The sequence below is a fragment of the Ambystoma mexicanum genome, chromosome 10 (assembly GCF_040938575.1).
Source record: "Ambystoma mexicanum isolate Mex_15411 chromosome 10, UKY_AmexF1_1, whole genome shotgun sequence".
Taxonomy (NCBI): Eukaryota; Metazoa; Chordata; class Amphibia; order Caudata; family Ambystomatidae; genus Ambystoma; species Ambystoma mexicanum.
Window position 1 is genome coordinate 196,454,622 of NC_090932.1, and position 19,398 is coordinate 196,474,019.

The following is a 19,398-nucleotide window of genomic DNA, read 5'->3' on the forward strand; positions in this document are numbered from 1 at the left end:
ATGTATGTATGCATGCATTAGGTATAAGTAGAGCAAAGGTGTCTAAGGCACTGTGTGGGGGCTGTGACAGTGTGGGCCATGGGTTCACAGCTTATGGCCGAACTGAGCATGGGAATCTAATGTAGGTTGGAGCAGGTGCTGTTAATGGTACTCGGACCCATTATGCACATATAATCAGTAAGGTGCTTGTAGTATTTCTAGTAGGGAACAAAGGGTAGTGCTTCATTTAGGCCCTTGGTGGTTGATTTTAAGTTTAAAGATCCACAAGGATTCCTTGTGATTTTATGCACTTGTGGCATTGGTGGTGTTAAGAACTTTATCTACTACCCACCACAGCATATCATCCAGGCCATGTTGGTGCTCGAGGTAGTGAGAGACCAGAGGGGCAGTATGCGTCCTGCATCGGATTCAGGATCTATGCTCCCCAATTATTTTATTCACTTGCCTCAGAGTCTGGCCCACGTAGCGTAGTCCACATGGGCATTCTATTATATAGACCACATTGGAGGATTTCCAATTGGAGAATTGTTTTATGTGCCACTCCTTATCTTCCACCATAAAGGAATGAATCTTCTTTGTCAGCCTACATACAGTAAATGTGCCACATGGATGGTGACCTTTAATCTCCCTCTTGTTGCATATTTCGTTCCTTGTGGTTTTCTTATTTATTCTGGCATGAGTAAGGACATCTTTGAGGTTTTTTGCACGTTTTAGCGCTATTCTCAGTAAATGCTCTACTGGAAGGCTCAGTTGTATGAGAGGCCAGAATATTTTGATAAGTCCCTTTAATTTGGTGGTAGTTGGTCCAAAGGTGGTCACACAGGTCATCATTTGCTCTTTTTCAGTGTTATGTACTTTCGGTGTGAGATTCTCTAGGTGTATAACAAGCTCTCTTTTTGGTGTTCCTCACAAGCTTTTTGGGATATCCTCTAGTTTGGAGTCTTGTTTCTAGGTCATTGCCATGTTTTTTTATACTGTTCCAGTTCTGTGCAGTTTTTGCGCACTCGTAGGAACTGGTCATATGGTTAATTGTTCCTTAAGTTTTTGGGATGGTTACTCCTTGTTGCAATCAGTGTCTTTTTTTTTTCTTTTTTCTTTTTTTTGTACAATGAGCAGGATAATTTATTTTGTCTCGGTCCAATGGAGAGGTCTAGAACACTGATTTCCAAGTTGCTCTGGTTTAATGTAAAATTGATTTCCTCGGTTAATTCAATTAAGGAAGTGTCCAAGGTGGCACTGTCATCTTTCCAAATAAAGATAATGTCATCAATATATTGGAACAATTGAGAGATTTTGGTCCACAAAGGGATTGCTGTGTTCAGGACGTACTTCTGCTTGTACAGATGACATACAGATCACCGCCATACTAGGCGCAAAAGCTGCCCCCAAGGCGGTGCCGCAGGTTTGCAAGTGGAAAACATCAAATGTGAAGAAGTTGTTGGTTAGTGCCAGCTCCAGGAATTCCACAATGAAGTTTGTTGTGAACCTTTTCTGTGCCATGTGGTGTGTTAAGTGATGGCGTATGCATTCCACTGCTGAATCCTGGGGTCTGCTCGTATATAGACTTGTGATGTCCATTGTCACCAACAGTTTTTCCAATTGAATGAAAGGTTGTTCTAATTTTGCTATTGTATCCCTTAAGTATGTAGATGCCTGCTGGCTGAGGTGGTATAAGAAAGTGGTCCACACATTTGCATATAGGTTCTAAAATCGTCCCACAACCCGAAACTATGGGTCTCCCTGGGGAATTGGATCTATTTTTATGCATTTTCGCGAGGGCATAGAATGCCGAGGTCCTGCCCTCTGAAGTGTTTAGAAAGATTACTTCTTTCTCCGTAATCCAGTTATGTTCAAAGGCAAATCCTTGTTATCTCCTGTATTTTCACTTTAATTTCTGCTGTCGGATCTTTTTTCAATTTCATGTAGTTCAGCTCCTCGTTGAAAAGGCTCATTACCATTTCTTTGTATTGGTTAAGGTGTTGAACAACGATACCTCTGCCTTTGTCTGCTGTTTTCATAACATTTTGCTTGTTAGCTGCTAGGTTTTTCAAGGCTCTTCGCTCTTTTGAGGTTAAGTTGCGTCTCAGTTCCTGTGGTGTTTCTTGCAGTTTTCCTTTCTAATGCATTTTTCGAAGGAGCCTATGGAGGGTGGTACTTCGTTCTCCCTGGGATTAAAGTTAGATTTAACCCTAAATCCTGAGTCCTCTTCTTGGGCTGGTGGTATATTCTCCTTGAAATAAGATTTCTGTCTGTTCTAAAGAAACTAGAGTTCCTGGTCAAGCTTGTACCAGTCAGTAGGGTTGGTGGGCACGAAAGAAAGTCCTTTCACCAGTATGGATGTCTCTTCTTTGGTCGGTGTGATTCTGGAAAGATTGAAGATGGGGGGGAATCTCATTTAGTGTCTCCATTGGTTCCGTCGTTTCCTGTAAGGTTGTCTCCATTGTTGGTAGTTTTAGAGAGGCATGTGTTGTGGTGGGCCCCAGTAACCTCCTCTGGGACCCCCTGTCCCAAAATAAAACAAAAACCCAGGTGTTGTGCTGGTTGATACTGTCCCTGTTGAGGGTATCTTCCTTTAATCTGGTACTGGTCATCAGCGGAGGAGCCCGAACTTGATGTTTCGAAAATGACACCCATGTATGTCTTTCTGTTGGAACCTGTCTGGTTAGCTGCCCTCTCCTTCTCTTTATTGTCTTTGCATTCTGGTGCAAGGTATGGGTACACATGCTCTATCTTGAAGTTTTTAAAATCTTTAGCAAGTTTTTTAATGTTTTTTTCTCCACGGTAGCTGTCAAGAACTCGTCCAGGGCGTATACATTTTTTAGTTTCTAACGTGCATTCTCCAGATTTTCATTGTTTAAGAATTTAGTTTCCTCAGTTTGAAGTTCTTCTTTGATGTTTCCGTGTATTCGTTGAGCAGTAGTAATAGTTCAAACCATCAAGTCTCTGCTACATTTCGTAGATATTTTGCTGAATCCGATCATATATTATTTATCTTCCAGAAAGCGTGCAGGTTCATTATGGACCATCATGCCAAGGGGTACCAAGTTGACCCTCGGGTACTCCCGCAAGGAGTGTCCATGGACCTCAGTTCTGAAACATTTATTTTTTAATTTAAGTAGGTCCTCTCCAGAGGCAGTGGAGGTTATATGCTGTTGTGCGCCATCCATATTGAAGAGGGTGGGTCCCTGGGTGATATCATTAATTTCTTCTTCGGAAAAGCTTAATGTTTGTTCCATGTTGATGCTGAATGAGCCTATTTTGTCGATCGCAGTAGGCTGTGAACTGGCTGTGTGTGCTACGGTGGGAGAATATGTACCATTCTTGATGCAAGCTTGCTTGCTAGGTTACACAATTTTTGTGGTCCCTATTATGCTCCTTTCTCTGGACCTCTGTTTCTCAGTTTACGGTTTTGAACCTTTATTTGTCTTTCTTGTTTTAACACAAGGCCACACAGTTGCACTTCAGAAGAGCCCCTCACTAATTGAGTTCCTTTACATCTGCACCCCCACCCACCTATTGGGAGACCCTGTCTTGGGCCACGAAGAAGGCTATTCTACCAACCAGCTGAAACGTCAGTGGACGCCACACTCGGGAGTGTTAGAGCAGTCACCTTTTAAGAACAATTGTTGTTGATTCACCTCTAGACGTAGATCGATGGTTAGGTCACCCATCCGCCTGGCATATCTGACCATATATAGAGGTCCAGAGAAAGGAGCATAACACCCAGCACTTTTAGGAACAAACAAAGCTCTTACTTTTTAAGTTCTGTATATAATGTTTTGTATGATTTTGTTAAACACACAGCTGTTATTTAGGTTTGTGTATTAAGTACTTGTATATCATGTTGTTGTCTGTACATGTATGTTAATGCACTGTTCTCGATTGACTAATCTATTATGACTAAAGAAAAAGTTGAACAGTAAATAGAAAATATTCTTCACGAAAAAAGAAAATGCTTTGAAAAGAAAAACTAAAAAACAGATTCACTAGCCAAGTAATAAAATCTATGTGAACTCAATCCAGTATTGCGCTCTATCTTTCATGATGAGAACAGTAGACACAGATATCCTTGTTAAGTTAAAACATTACAAAATAGGAAATATTTGCTTAAATGATTGTAAATACATGATTGTATGTGGCAGGACGCCCACCCCTTGTTTCAATTCTATTAAGCCCATAGTCCTCTCACAGTTAGGGCTGTCCCTCTTGTTACCCGTAAGGAAGATTACCAGCAAGTATTCCCAGTATTACCAGATGTTTGTAGTGGGTGAACACTTCACATTTTAAATTGTCGATATTGTAAGAAGGCGGTTCTTCTAAGATTCCATATGTTTACAGAGGTAAACTTGAATAGGTGTATCTATGTGCCTTTTTTTTTGTTGAAAATAGAATTTTATTAAAGACCAACAAATGCAGAGAATTACATTGCATCACAGTTGCCAATCAGTGCAGGTGATGGATCTGGTTTTCATTTTCTCTGCATCCTTCACCCCACCTCTCCCCACCCCCCAACACATAACAAGCTTTCAGAAAACAGCAAACATTCAGAACATGGCATGCATACGTCTGGTAGTTGGCCTACTGCTTTGTTCAGGACTGCCGCGATTTGTGGGGCTGCTTGAGTTAACGTGCAATACTACAAACTTTGCGGTGGTAAAAAACATTTTCTGTCAGGCTTTAGGGTGTTAGTTTATTCCGTTCCCAGTACTCTAGAAAAGTGAGTCACATTGTGTCTATGTGCGCGTTCGTTTCCATTAGTGTTGCAGTAAGGCTTTCCATATCATGTATCTCTTTTGCCTTGGGAGTCATTCCTTTTTTGTCGGGAGCATGCTACCCTTCCACTGTATGGTTAATCACACCCAAGCTGCTAGGAGTAGGTTCCTGGGCAAAATATTGGTCTTCAACGAGTTCAGCAATACCAGGAGTGGGTTTGCAGCCCTCCCAATTCCTTCTATATCGTGAATTCAGCCCAGGATTTCCTTCCAATAGGTTTGAGCTTTAGGACAGTCCCTCCATTGATGGCAATAGTTGCTAACCTGTGGGCATCCCCACCAACAGTAAGGGCTTAGTCCCAGGTACATTTTTGCTAATCTCTGGGGGGGTGAGGTGCCATTGCATGAGCAGCCTGCTATTGTGCATTTTGTATTGGACCGAAATAGTGGAGATCCAAACATCTCTGTATACTGTGGCCCATCCCTCTAAGTTACCTTCCCATGTCTCCCATCGAGCTTGTGTATGTGGTGTTGGTAGATGTCCCCTTCCCAACAAAGCACTATAAAGTTTTGCAATCAACCCCTCGGAGCCCAGGTGTGTCTTAAGTACGCTTTCAAATGGGGTATGTTGTCTCTAGGGCTGTTTGTTCCACCGTGGGTCTGTAAGTGTGCCCTTTAATTGCAGGCATAACAGTGGTTGGATCGGTTGGCCTTGTTGAGCGCTTTCTAGCTCTTCCTTGGTCAGGAATATCCCTTTCCTCCACATGTTGCCTCACCCTGACCAAACCCTGCTCGTATTGCGGTTGAAAGCATATTGGGTCTGCTATAAGATTTCTAACTGGAGGCGCCCATATGCAGCTTAGGGGAGAAGGCCATGTGGAGACGCCGCTCATGTCTGGTTTATTTTTCCAAAGGGCCCACAACACTGCCAGTATCGGATGTTTGCTCACTCTTCTCGACAGATTTCTGGGGTACCCAAAGCCATTCTCCGAGCGTGACTGGTGCGAAATATCTATTCTCTAGGTCTACCCATTGATTGTCTTCTGATTCCCTCAAATGGTCTAATAACACGCAGAATTATGCTGCTCTGCAGTACTCATAAATGTCTGGGTATGCCATGCCCCCTTCATTTTTTGGAAGTATCATAGTGTTGTAAGCAATGCAAGGCCTCTTCCCTTCTGACAAAGGTTAATACAGTGCTCGACTTCCACGTGGAAAATCTGAGAGCGTTACCGGGAGGGACTGGAAAATGTAGAGAAGCCACGGTAGCTTATTAATTTTCATTGTTGTGAACCTTCCCACCCATAAGAGCTTTTAGTTTTGACCACATTTGGATGTCCCTTTTAATCGCGACCCAGAGTGGGGCAAAATTGTCCTGGTACGGGTCTCCTAATTGTTTCGTGATTGTTACCCCTAGGTATCGGATGCAATTATGATTTTGCTTCAGACCCCAGTTCTTCAATAGATTGTCCGAGATGGATCCGCCGTTTAGGGTAACTGTTTTGCTTAGATTGATATGAAAACCGGAGTGTGTCCCATATTCCTCCATTGCGTCTAAAAGTGCTGGGAGGGGCTGGGATGGGTGCGTCAGATAAACTAAGACATCATCAGAAAACAATGCTAGCTTGTAATCTTTCCCAAATGTAATGATCCCAGTAATGTGAGGCATCTCTCGGATGGTTTGGCCCAGAGGTTCCCATCACCAATGCAAAAATCAAAGGTGATGAGGGGCAGCCTTGCCTGGTCCCCTCAAGGCAAAGCAGGGGAAGCCACGCCATTAACCACAACCTTTGCCTTCGTATTGCAATATAGACCTTGTGCCCCCGTAATCCAGCGTACCCGCAGGATTGCCTTCCGCAAGACTTTTAGCATAAACGGCCACTCCACCCTGTCGAATGCGTTTTCTGCGTCCACTGAAATTAGGGTGGGACCTGAGTCTTGAGGGTCAATTGACGCTATTGGGTCCAGTGTTTTGCGGACGTTGTCCGAACCCTGTTGCCCTTTCACATAACTGACCTGGTCTTTGTGTTTGAGCCTTGGAAGAACTATGCTCAGCCTGTTGGCGAGGATGCTGGCACAGATTTTGGCATCTATGTTTAACAGGGAGTTTGGCATGTAGGAACCACACTCAAGCCTATCTCTACCTTCTTTGGGGAGAGCGATAATTTTGGCCTCCATTAAGGATGCTGGGGCCTGACCCTTTTCCATGATGTCCTTGACAAGAGGGGTCAAGAAGGGTGCCATAGCACTGCTAAAGGTTTTATGAAATGCTGGGGTGACCCCTGTCTTGCCCTGGCACCGATCCTGCCTTAGTTTTGAGATGGCGACAGTTACTTCCTCTACTATTATTGGGGAGTTCAATGTGTCTATATCTGGGATTTGCGATGGTTCGAATGCAGATTTTCCTAAGAATGTATCTATGCTTTCTTGGATGGGTGCGCGGTCTGAGGTGTGCATTTGTTTGTAGAACTGAGTGAAATGAGTCGTGATTTCAGTTGGTTTGAGTGTTGCCCCCTCCAGGTTTTTGATTTTATATACCGCTCTCTGTCTCACTAGTCTAGCTGCTAGTAGTGTGTGGGCTTTATCCCCTTTTTCATACAATTTTTGTTTGACGTACCGGAGGTGTCAACGTTTTCCCACTCCCCACTTCTTTAAGCTCTTGTCTAAGCGCCTACATCTGCCAATGTCTTAACAGTGTCTCCCACCCCGCCTAACAGGTCATCCTTTGTTTCTTATTTCACCCTTCAGGAATGTCTGCCACAGCAGTCTAGTTCTCTTCATAAATGTGCCCTGCGCTATCGGAAGCCCCCTTATCATTGCTTTTGCTGTTTCCGATACTGTGGCTCGAGAAGGATCACCTATGTCGTTTTGTTCCAAAAAATTCCCTAATCTCGGCACCAAGTGATTCCCTAAAGACTTGATCTTTAAAATGTCTGTTGTTACAGATCCATCTTTTGTCTGTCATCATGCCCGCACCCAAGTCCAAGTTTATGGTGCTCATGTGATCTGACCAACCCACTAGTTCAATGGCTGCTCTCTCGATATTATGCTCGATTGCTGCCTCCATAAAAATGTAAATCTATGCGGGTAAAAGTTTGGCGCGGGGGAGAGTAACATGTGTATGCTCTTGTTTGCGGGTGGCTGGATCTCCACATATCACCAACAAGTGTTCCAGCAAAAGGGGTTGGGAGAGCCCTTTCCCCAGCGGTGGAACGGCTCTCACTATATGAAACCCAGTCCAGAGCCAGGTCCATCACCATGTTAAAGTCCCCACCGCAGATCAGAACCCTGGTTCTCAATTTTTCTAGGAAAGCCAAGCGCTCTTTGCTAAATGCGATTTTTGGCTCTCGATCGAATGGTTCCGTTTATTACCAGGTACCTACCATCCGATTTGGGTTTGTGTGATTTGCAACCCCAATGATGCCCGATATAAATTGCCCACACTAACTGGTCCCATTGCCCAAATGGCTCCTACTATTCCCTTTGGGGCAATATCTCCACTCCGAAATGTAGTTTCTTGCACAAAGAGTACATCTAGGCTGGACTGGTTAAATTCCCTCATCAGCATCGATTTCTTTTGGGGTGAAATACGGCACTTCACATTTAGTGACCCAAGTTAAACAGATTTATTCGCTATACCCTTGGCTTGTGAAATAATCTCGGATGGCTTTGTTTTTAGCCCCTGTGTTCGCTTTTTCATGCTCAAGATCGCTGTAGCCTGATGTGTATTGCCACTCTGCAGGTGTGCTACCCCTGTGTATGTGCTGCATGCTGACCTATAGTAATGTGATACATACTGAAGTTCCCTAGCGTCTGTCCCCTCCCCCCCTTAACCCTTCCCCTGTGAGTATTTGCTTCCTTTGTTCCCTCCTCCACCCCAAGACCCCAAAAAGCTAGGAGAGTAATTCCCCCGTCTAACTGGAGACGCCACCTATAAAATAACATAGGGCCACACTTAGGAAGACTCCCCAAAACCCACAACTTTTACTATAACATACTTGCTTTTAGTCGGCGCTAACATTCAGTAACCAACACTTAACCATTCTGTCTGGAAAATGAAGACAAGAGAACAGCGAAAAGTCAGGCTTTCATCCTCTGTGCAAGGCCGGTGCACCTGCAATTCCTGCGATGTTCAGTACCCGTGGCAAGACACTCCCCTTCGTGTCCTTGAGCAACCAGGTAACCTGTAATGTACAGTCATTTGCCCTCGGCGCGTCATGGAGTGTTGGATCTTTTGAATTTCCTGGTACCCTTGGCACACCTTCTTGGGCCAGTGGGCCATTGGTTTCCTGTGTGGTTCAGAGGACGACAAGGGTTCTTCTATCTTGACTTCACCTGCTCCCGCTTTTAGGCCTTGTAGCACACTATTTGCTTATTTTGCAGAAACAACCCTATATTCCGCATTGACGTGTTCAAAGGAAAGCGCAAAGGGGAACTCCCACCTATAGCGGATATTCTGTTTGCTTAGCCGTGTGGTTAGCGGCCATCTCTTCTTTTGGTGAGGGTAGCTGCTGACAGGTCCTGGAAGATTCTAACACACAAGCCCTCAAAGTCAATGTGGTACTGCTCTCTTGCCCGCTGCACAATTTCGAACTTGTGCCTGTTATGATGGCATTTTTCTAGGACAGACCTCGGTCCATTCGGGAGCCTGCCTGATATACTCTTTCAAACTCCAGGACTGGCGTTAGGGGGAGGGCGAAAAGAGAGTTGACCAAGGCTTTCATTTGCCTTTCCAGGCTTGGAGTTTCATTTAGCGTCTCCTTGAGGCCTTGTATACTTTTGTTAGATCTCCTCTCCCTATCCTTGAGGTCAGCCACCTAGGCCACAAGGTCTACATTCCTTTGCTCCAGGTCCTAGAAGAGGCCTTCTGTTTTAATTTCCACCAGGTCGGTCGACAGTTGGTAATTTTCCTGGGCTTTTGTTCACTCTGTCTTGCAGTGCATTCACTGTGGTTGTCCTGCTGCTCTTTAATGACCTGATTTCGTCCAGGTGTAGACGGACATCTTCTTTTGTGGAAGCATCATGGTCTGCTCCTGGTATAATCGTCAGCTCTGTTAGAGGTTGAGACACCATGATTAAGGTTGTGCGATGAAACTCTTTAAGCTTGTGTGCAGTTGCGGGGTCCAATTCTTCTGGCATGTGCACCATATGACGACCAGTGCTTATAAAGGACGGTTTTGAACTGCATGCTTGCGTCAGCGAGTAACTCTGGGCCCTTCTACCGGAAGGCTGCGGTGATGAAGGGTTGCGCAACTGCGGTTGGATGGTGCTTGGGCGTGTATGCTGCAGTTCTGGATCGGTTTTAAAGCGGATGGCCCGTGGTGCCAAGGGGGTTGGTTCTGCACTTGGTTCTATGTGTCTGCTACCTCCCTGACAGTAAAGAACTCCCTGCCCTTGCACACTAAAGACTCAAAGGGGGGTGGCAGCACAATACTATGTGCCCCTTCACAACTGTTCTGCCTCATCCATGCTGCTTCCGCTGCCGCTGAAGGCTCTCGAATCTAATTTCGGACCAGGGGGACTGATTACAATGCAGGCAGTGATCTTTGAAAAAGTCCAGGACAGTTTTTCCTCCTTCGTCCCTCTATTTGGCCTGTGCTGTTTGTACTAGCACACGTGGACTGCCTGCTGCAGCTTGCTGTCTGCGGAAGGCTAAATCATCCCTAATGCAGTGTCAATTAAAGCAGGCCTTTACTTTTAGCATTGGTGTCTTAATCGAGTGTTCACGTTCTTTGAGGCAGAGTGGGTGGATGGCGGCCTGGCCCAGAGAGCTATGAGCCCCCACCTTCCTTAGGGAAGTGAGCCACTCGCGGCGAGCGCTCACTTCCCTAAGGACACTGCTACTTTTCCACCCCAGCTCCTCTCATGGGCAGTGACCTCTCTGATTATTCCCGCGTGGTTGCTCCAGGCGGTGCCTGTCTTTTCGCCCTCCGTTCCGGACCCACGCTGACAGGGCGATCAACTTGTCTTCTCCGCGCCATGTCTGGCTGGCGCTCGGGGATTTTGCCCCCAGTCCTTCAGTTATTGCATCCCTTCCTGTTGATTCTCCGCGTTGGGTGCCAGGCGAGGCTGCTGGCGTTCTCGGGGAACCAGCGAACGTTGAGGCTAGCCTCGGGAAGAACACCTTTCCGTGCCGCGATTTAGGCGGTAGGATACCGCTTTTTAAGCAGTCCTATCGATTTAGTGGCAACAAATACCGATATTTTTTTTATTTTTTATTTTTTTAAACTAAGATTCCTACAGATTTTTGGTCACATAATGCTGGCATGTATGTATGGGGCTGCCCCACCGATTCCTTCCAGGAAAAAGTCCTGTCAGGTGCTGACTGCTTCCTCTACTCCTTCATCTGCTCAATGTTCGCTACGGGCTGATCTTGCTTAGGCGCTCTGCCCTTCCCGTGTGGGCTTCAGGGAAGACGAAGGCTCAGGCATCCATTTCGTCTGTGCCCCATGGTGGTGTCCATCCAGGCGCCTTTTGTTTATATAGCTGCTAGATTTCCTCCCAAATTTGGTTGTACTTCAGCTAAAGTTTATGCCAGAAAGTACTGGGTGTTTGGTGCTAAAGTGCTCATTTGTGCATTTAATCTTATTCTCGGATTTTCCCAAAATGCAAGTTTGGGCAATGTAAAAATGAGCAATGATGGGCACACCCATCTTGCCCTTTTAAAGGGATTCTCTTCTCTTTTAGCAAAATGCTTAGAACTTATTGGAATTATCACCAACTTATTGACTTGTTCTGACCGGCAAAAGTTTAGGGTTGTCGGAAGGGGCGGTTCCGATATTTGTAACCGTCATAGATGACTACAAACTTTTTATGCTGTAAATAAATGTTGAGGAAAATAATGTACGCAATTCACATTTTGCAATTTTATATATTTTCACAAAGTATTATGCATGTTTGGCATATGTTTAGCGCGCTAATCTGACCTAGCTACCTTTACTGAGTATTGAAAAGTTATCTGGTTTGTTTCACTGAAATGCAGTGAGGTCAAAACTCTGGTGTAATAGTCTTGAAAGGGAAGGACTCCCTGCAGAGGGTGGTCTCGGCATTTCCGAGCCATATTGCTGACTAAGTGTACCACAAGCACTGGCAAGCCAATGGGGCTTGATATGCAAATATGGAGGGTGCACTTTTTTTTGTCATATGCAATAGCAGGCGGAAATCAGACAAGCAACACTAACAAGGTTTTTAAAATCTTTTTTTAAAAACCCACTCCATGCGTGCAAATCAACAACAAATATAAAAGGGCTGGTGGCTCGTACTGTGTGATGGCAGTATCCTATATGCTCTGAAAGGGAGCGAGTAGATCCAGCCCTTCCCTGGTTTAAGACAGCACAGGCTAGGGTTGGGAGGAGTTGAACCAGTGATGCAATGAGCCAATCAGAGGCACTATATGAAACTGGGAGGAGCTGATTGGCCTCCGGGTCCCTCTAGGGACTACAACTCCAAGAGCGCTGGCCGAGAGTAGCAGAACCTCAAACACGTGTAGAGTCGCAGCATCTGACCAATACTGTTGTTCATCATTCTAGATGTGTGCTTCATTCTGGGGATCTAGCCAGATTCTGACAACGTCAGCTATTGAAGTACGCACAGGCATGGTGCACTATCAACTTCTATTTCCACGGATTTTTTAGCCCTGCAGGTTAGTTATGGGCTAGGAAGCCAGTCTTTAGATTCACGTGTCCACTCTCCACCTCCCCACAGTAATGGTCTCCTTGGCCTATCATTGGGCCTCCTTGTACGTTTTAGCAGTATTTTGGCAGCGGATTTAAAGTAAATTCGCAGAGATACCACCAAACGTAATTGCTGTTTCTGCCGCTTGGTCCGGCAGTAATACTGATGCATTACAAGTGGTGGTGGTGTAAGTCGCCATAGGAATACATTGGGCTTTTTGGCAGAATTACCACAGCAGTAATTCCGCTGGCAGTCCATATGCTGCAATCGGGCAAAATGTTGGCAGATTTGTCTCCAGCTCATAGCGGCCGGATTTAATCCTCTTCGTCTAACTCAGAATGAGACCCATTACCTTTCCCTGTTTACCACTTTTCCTTATCTATAAACATTGTGTTGACTGGAAAAAGCTGGCCGCAAATATTTGGCGCTATGCAAAAACTGCGCATTTGCTCGATTTCACTGTGCTAGTTAGGCATGAACAAATAGTCTCATATGACGACGGGAGCCATGCTTTGCAAACTTTGATATCAGCCGTCCCATGGGTTCCAAGGGTTTTCTAGTTACATTTTGTTCGGCTAATTAAGTCCTGGGCCCCCTGAACTTTGCATTGGTCTGCTAATTTGTTTCTTCGTGACATCAGTTTGCAAAATTTTGCTGTTTGCATTCAGGATGCTGCTGCGAAATATCCCAGTGAGATCACATGAGAATTGTGTACTAGTATAGGAACGTTTCCTTAATGAAATATTTTCCATTTGGAATGAGGCTCTAGTCCTTGCTCTCATATGAGCAATAATCTTCCTAGGACTCTTATGCATGGCACATGCTCTGTTCTTCTACAGTAGGTGCTTGCCTACCAAAAAGTTCCAGTGCCTCCAAACATGGAAAAATGCTATTCCATCTAAAAACCTGGTGAAGATCCCTGTGTGAATGTCTACCTATTGGAAATCCCTCCCTCCCCCCCCTTCTCACTGAATTAACCCTTTCACATTTTCCTTCATCTATCATTTGATATCGGAATGACAATTTCTTTTTCCTCTTGCTTTTACCATTGCTCTGGCCAGTGTTACTCTAGATACTGAGTCCCTTCCCCTCCCCCCCCCTCCATACTCTTGTGTTATCCCATGGAACCGGCCCGGAGCGTGATCCAAAGAAGCATAGAATTAGAACTTTGTATAAGTACCTGCATGTGCAGGCCCTGTATCTACCCTTACATGGTACCTCCCCAGTGCTCCTTGCCCAACCTTCGGCCCCTTTCTCGCATAGAACTAGATACAGTGTCTCACTGTGCCATAGCAACCCTTCTGCTTTACTGGAGCAGGTGAGAGGATTCTCTGGGGTAAAGGGGATGGGTCATCTCCAAACAGATTTATTAGCGTCCTCACAAGACCAGACATGAGGGGCTTTTTCAAAGTCGAGATTCTTGAAATCATGCCTCGACCATCTTCTATAGCAACAGCCAATTGCCCGCAAGCAACTGCCTCTACTTCGAGCACCACATCGCAGTTTTGCCTAGGGCTGTCTGAGACACTGCAGCGAAGACAACCATCCCAATAGACCATGGGCATCACAGAAATGACGAGGAGGATCAGAAAGGGCCACCCTCTTCCGTCAGATTGTTTCATGACCTGGTGATGGACATAGAATTCCTAAAGCACCCGCTGGCTGATATGCCAGAGGTGGAGACTGGAGTACTATCTGAGGTGTTCTCCAACCGGCCAGAGAGAGGACTGTTGTCTCGTTGCAGTGTAATGTCATTTCGGATTCAAGACAATCTGGGAGAAGCCACACAACGTGGCACCAATGAACTAGACTGGTAGGTTGCAACATTCCCTTTCTTTCAGCACAAATTCACCTGCCTACTCTGCACTAGTCTCGGCCGCGTTGGCACAGGGTGAAGTGTCTTCTGGCAATTTAATTCCAGATTCACCTTGGCTCTACCAAACAGAGAAAAAAAAGCTGTAGTGCAAGGTGGAGGAGTTTTAGAAAGAGAAGAGCAGTTGCTCGCAGGAAAAAGGGAGATGGTCACATATGACTTGTTGAACAGGGCTAAATAAAATGGCACTCCCCTTAGATGGTACTCTTAGCGAATTAGACATGCTATGTTGTGTGCACAATTGAGGGGACCAGTATGTTTTTTTTTTTTCCTCTTTTTTTTTTAAATGTGCTTGCAACTTGAAATTCTGCCCCCCCCCCCCCAATCCCCTCCTCCCCGTGTTCAAAGCAGTTGCAGAGCACGTGTACACGACTGCAAAAGGGAATGCAAAAGGGAATGTGATGTGCTTGGGGGTTGACGAGGCTCCTGGCTTAAGGTCACAAAACTGTTCCTTTGATGCCCTAACTCGTTTTTACACACTCACTGACTGCAAACAGCCTGTAAGCTATCTTGAGGCCCACCATGAAATTAAGGCCTTTCTTGTATCAACAAAGGATGCAACGTACGAGCAATGATTTCAAGGGGCTTCCTGGGACGCACCTATCGCAGGGATACGAGAGGACAAATTGCAGGTCCACCATTGAATAAGAACCATTAGCCAATGGAGGGCTTCTTGAACACAGCACAAACCCAGGCGCAGAAGCTGAAGGTTTGACATTTTAGTCGCACAGCTGCTCTCCACACCTGTCAGCGGGAGAGTTTCCCCTTCACCTTCCACCTTGAAGGGTGATGACATTGGACCCTTAAACCTCACTGACTCCCCCTTTTGCTCTTGAGTACACCGCTCCCCGCCCCCCAACAATTTTTATTTAGCCTTGTGGAAGGGCTGTTGAAATTGATGAAACTGGATGCCAAATATGGGAATCGAATGGGAGAATTTGGCGCATTGCTGCGTTCATGCTTTTTGCCCTCCCAAAAAGGACCATGCAGGCTGGAGAACCTTTCACAGCCTGTGCACTTCACGTAATTCCCCCTGAGGGAGAAGTTCCAGATGGCCGCTTATATGCACATACCAATACAGGGGCCGTACTGAAAATACATTCGATTCTCCACTCAAGGTTTCCACTGCCAGAACAAGGTACTTCCCCTTTAGACTGAATTCAGCATCAAATGTTTTCACGAAAGTGAGGGACGGTTTTATGTCACTTCCCCATCTACAGAGGGGCGGCGGCGGCAGGGGGGGGGGGGATCCTCATCTAGTAATATATAAACTACTGGCTGATCTACGGGCCCACATAGGTGTGGGTGGTTAACTCTGTCGTGCTAGTTGTGCAGCAGTCTTTTGCACTTGACCGAATGACAAAGATAAGTCAGTACTTGCACCAACCCAGAGACTACAGTATATTGGAGTAGTGTGTGGCTGTGTTCGGACGGCGGAGAGGCAGTTCATTGAACCGCAGAATGATTGATGAGTTCATAAACGTTTTGCCAGTAGTAGTATACATGTGTGTTTTTTTTTCTTTTTTCTTTCTTTTGTTTTTTTTTGTTGTTGTTGGCAGTAAAGTTTCAGCACTTCCTGGGTCTAATGACGTCCTGCATTCTGGTGGCTCCCTTGCCAGATTACACATGCAATTTTTGCAACTACATGGTGCCAGGAGACACAATTACAGCCAGGAGACACAATTACAAACGGAACAGATTTCAAGTCCCTTTTCCTTACATCCGGACATTCGTTGGTGGATGGTCGAGAAACTTCAGTACGTGCGTTTCGTCTCGTCCCTCCCACCACCGACCAGACCGCTATCCATGTACACATCCCTTGCGATGCTGGGAAGTGGTCCTGGACTGCTAAAAGATGCACTATTTGTGGAACCGGGAACAATAAGTTGAGCACATCGATTTATAACTAAAAGCCATCTTTCTAGCCTTGAAAGTGTTTCTCTCAATGGTCACTGGGTTTTGGTTTACATGGACAACACCACCGCTATGTTCTATTTGAACAAACAAGGTTGTTCAAAGTCTCCCCTCCTATGCCCACTAGTGAATGAGATTTGGACCTGGTGACGTGAACACACTATTTCTTCAAGAACACCTCACTTACTAGGCAAGGAGGACATCTGGTCAGACGCCCGAGACACAGTACACATCACACACCCACCCACATCAAGTGGGAACTCACTTGGAAGGCATTATTGCTGTTATTCCATGCCTGGGAATTGCCAATTTTGAATCTATTTTCCATTCTCAAGAACATGAAATGTGAGCTTTATGCATCATGAATATGGCACAGATTCACCGGGGGATGCGTTTTTGCTGCCCTGCGATGGCAAGACTCTATGCATTTCCACCACCACCTTCCCATATGTGGCCCCTAATCCCAAAGGTGTTCCACAAATTGAAGCAACCATTTGTCACAATCCTTGCAGCTCAATTCTGCTCGAAAAGATTCTGGTTTTCAGATCTCCAAAACCTCAAATGCCTGCCCCCTGTCCATTAACCAGTTTGCTGGATATTCTGCTGCAGCAGCCTCGGATGTTTCTACAGTCGAACCCTCAATCGCTTTTCTTGGCAGCTTGGGTCCCAGGGGACCTAGTCTATGGCCACATAAAGAAATATGGAGATAATTAAGGCGCCAGGAAGGGGACCACCAGATTTCAATACGTAAGTAAATTTGATAAATTTCTGCCTGCGGCAAGACGAATGTGAATGATGCATTTTCCTGTGTAATAGACTTGGCAGAATTAAGGGTGTCTGTAGACTCATGCAACACTTACTTGGGGGGCAATAGCAGCCTACCTGATTACAGAAAATAAAGCAAACCACATAGTAAAAAGGTGCTTCAGTAGATTACTGAGACTTTACGCACTGAGGAAGCGCATAACGCATGGGACCGCAATGCTGTAATTAAAACGCATTTAAAATGAAGCATTTTGTAACCCTCCCATTTTTTTTTTCTTTTTTTTTTTTTCTCCTCCAGGTTTAGTTCCCCTAGTTAAAGTGTGCATTCAGACTGGGTATGCATTCCCCAATGATGTTATATAGATGTAGAAAAGATGGGGCCGCCTGATTGCACCACCAGAAGGCAGGTGAACAATATTCTGTCGGCACCCTTGGATAGCGCTGGAGCCAATCGGTCACAAGAGAACACCTACTGAATTTGGCATTGAACGCCTGCATGCCCATCTCTGTTGTTTTCCACATGACCGCCATCCTCTTTGCTTGCACCGATGTCCCTTGTCTGCCCGTTGCCAAACCCTCATTGCAGGCGAGTGTGGTCTCTGCCTGCGTCCACCCTGGTCCAGCGTTCTTGTGCCTCATTGCCTAGCCGTGTCCCTTTTGCCTTCCACATAATGGTCACATGTCACATGTCCCATCGACCCTCTACTGAGCACCCTGCTTTTTTCAGTCTTGCCTTTGTTCCTGACATGCACCTGCCAGGTGCTAATTACCTTAATTGCTGCTGTGGCTGGAGGGGGTGGGGGCACCACCTCCCCCATGCCCCACAGGGCCATTATCTTTCTGTTGGCCCTCATTTGAGGGCAGTGGCAGGCAACCTTACAGTTCTGAATTCTCACTTCATCTCGGAGCCTGCGTTCGGAGTGACTAATGTCCACTTTATCGGGTTTCCCACCGTCCACCCCATGCTCTTTCAAGCAGTCAAAATTCTAAAGCATGTACCTGCCACCTACAACGAAGGAGCAGTACACTGGTACATATGCTCTGACCCTGCATGCCTTCATCCCCAAACCGTCCAAAAGCTTGAGACTAGCAAGAGGCTTTGTTGAAACGGGCAGAGGATCAGCAGGCAACCTAGCCGGCAAGCAGACCTAAAAGGCCAGCAGAACTATTACTAGTTATAAACCCTGAAACTATTGTACAGGAGTAAAACGTTAACATGCCATGCCCTTTTCCACTCATTGCCTATCTTCTATTTCAGCCTACAAGACTGTATCCGGAGTCAACGGGCCTCTAGTAATATTGGATCACGTGAAGGTATAGGAGTGTCCTTATTTATAATGTTGATGTCAAAATTAGATGTGGATTGTGATGTTAAAGTGCCAGTCTTCAAATTTCCATATCGCCATAGATTGCAATTAGCCATTTAGCTTTTCTATCCTTGAGGAAGGGCTGGGGCAAGGGTGTAGGTAAATCTCTAATATAACTTTTGAAATTGGGGACCTGATTGATGGAAGTGTTTTATATTGGCACAATGCCATAGGAAAACGTTTCACGAATCGGGCCCTTCTTTTTGATAAGTGTGTTTTTATTCAAGTTAACCAAACCCTATCACACAGACTACTTTTTACTGTTAAAAAAATAAATAATTACCTATTGTGGAATTCTGTTGTTAATCACCAATACCATAATCATGTGGTAACGTTACAAAAGTTGCATTAAGGTAATCTGCGAGACAGATGGATGCAAGAAATAATTGGCGTAAACCAATATGACAACGTCGTTTTCCATGGTTTCTGTGCTCTCACATCTGCTCCAAAGCTCACTCTGTATGAACTGCTTCTACCGCTGGTCTTTTCTTAGACTTGGGTCATTACAAAAAATGGCCTTGAGCAGGCAAAATAGACTGAACTTGGGGAGGAGTCGGAATAACTAACTAATTGTAGCCATGATCTTAAATTAAGTCACTTGCTTTGTAGGTGTCTTCCATATTCATTGAGATGAACAATTTCGATTAATCACCTCCCCCTTTTATTCAGTTCCCCAAGTTTGCAGAGATTGTCCATTTGACGCTTCCAGATGGCACACGCAGGAGTGGACAAGTCCTGGAGGTCAGCGGTACTAAAGCTGTGGTCCAGGTAAGATTCTGCATGTTAAGACTGATGTCTTCCATTGAGTATCCGTATCCTTTTGTTCGTGTATCCCTCACATATTCCCGTGCGACTCCATGCCTGCCCCCAAAACCTTCTGCAGATTCATCAGTTTGCATTGTCTGTCATCACTTGAATTGGCAATTTTGTTTAATAATGTACTGAAATGGGTACATTATTTTTGCGTGTGGAAATTGTATCATATTAGGTGGGAGACTGATACTTTCTTCAAACGTTGCAAGCATACCATTGAGAACGGATTGGCCAACTACCAGCATGATGACTGCAATCTGTTTCGCAGCCTCATTTTCTT

The 19,398-nt window shown here is 45.3% G+C and overlaps 1 protein-coding gene across 1 annotated transcript in view; it reads left to right on the plus strand.

The window, feature by feature from the left end:
• Nucleotides 1-19,398, plus strand: part of ATP6V1B2 (ATPase H+ transporting V1 subunit B2) — a 237,309-nt gene that overhangs the window by 11,102 nt on the left and 206,809 nt on the right. The window contains exons 2-3 of the mRNA XM_069617715.1: nt 18,197-18,252; nt 18,975-19,073. Coding sequence (XP_069473816.1) covers nt 18,197-18,252; nt 18,975-19,073 — 155 coding nt within the window. The remainder of the gene's footprint in view (nt 1-18,196; nt 18,253-18,974; nt 19,074-19,398) is intronic.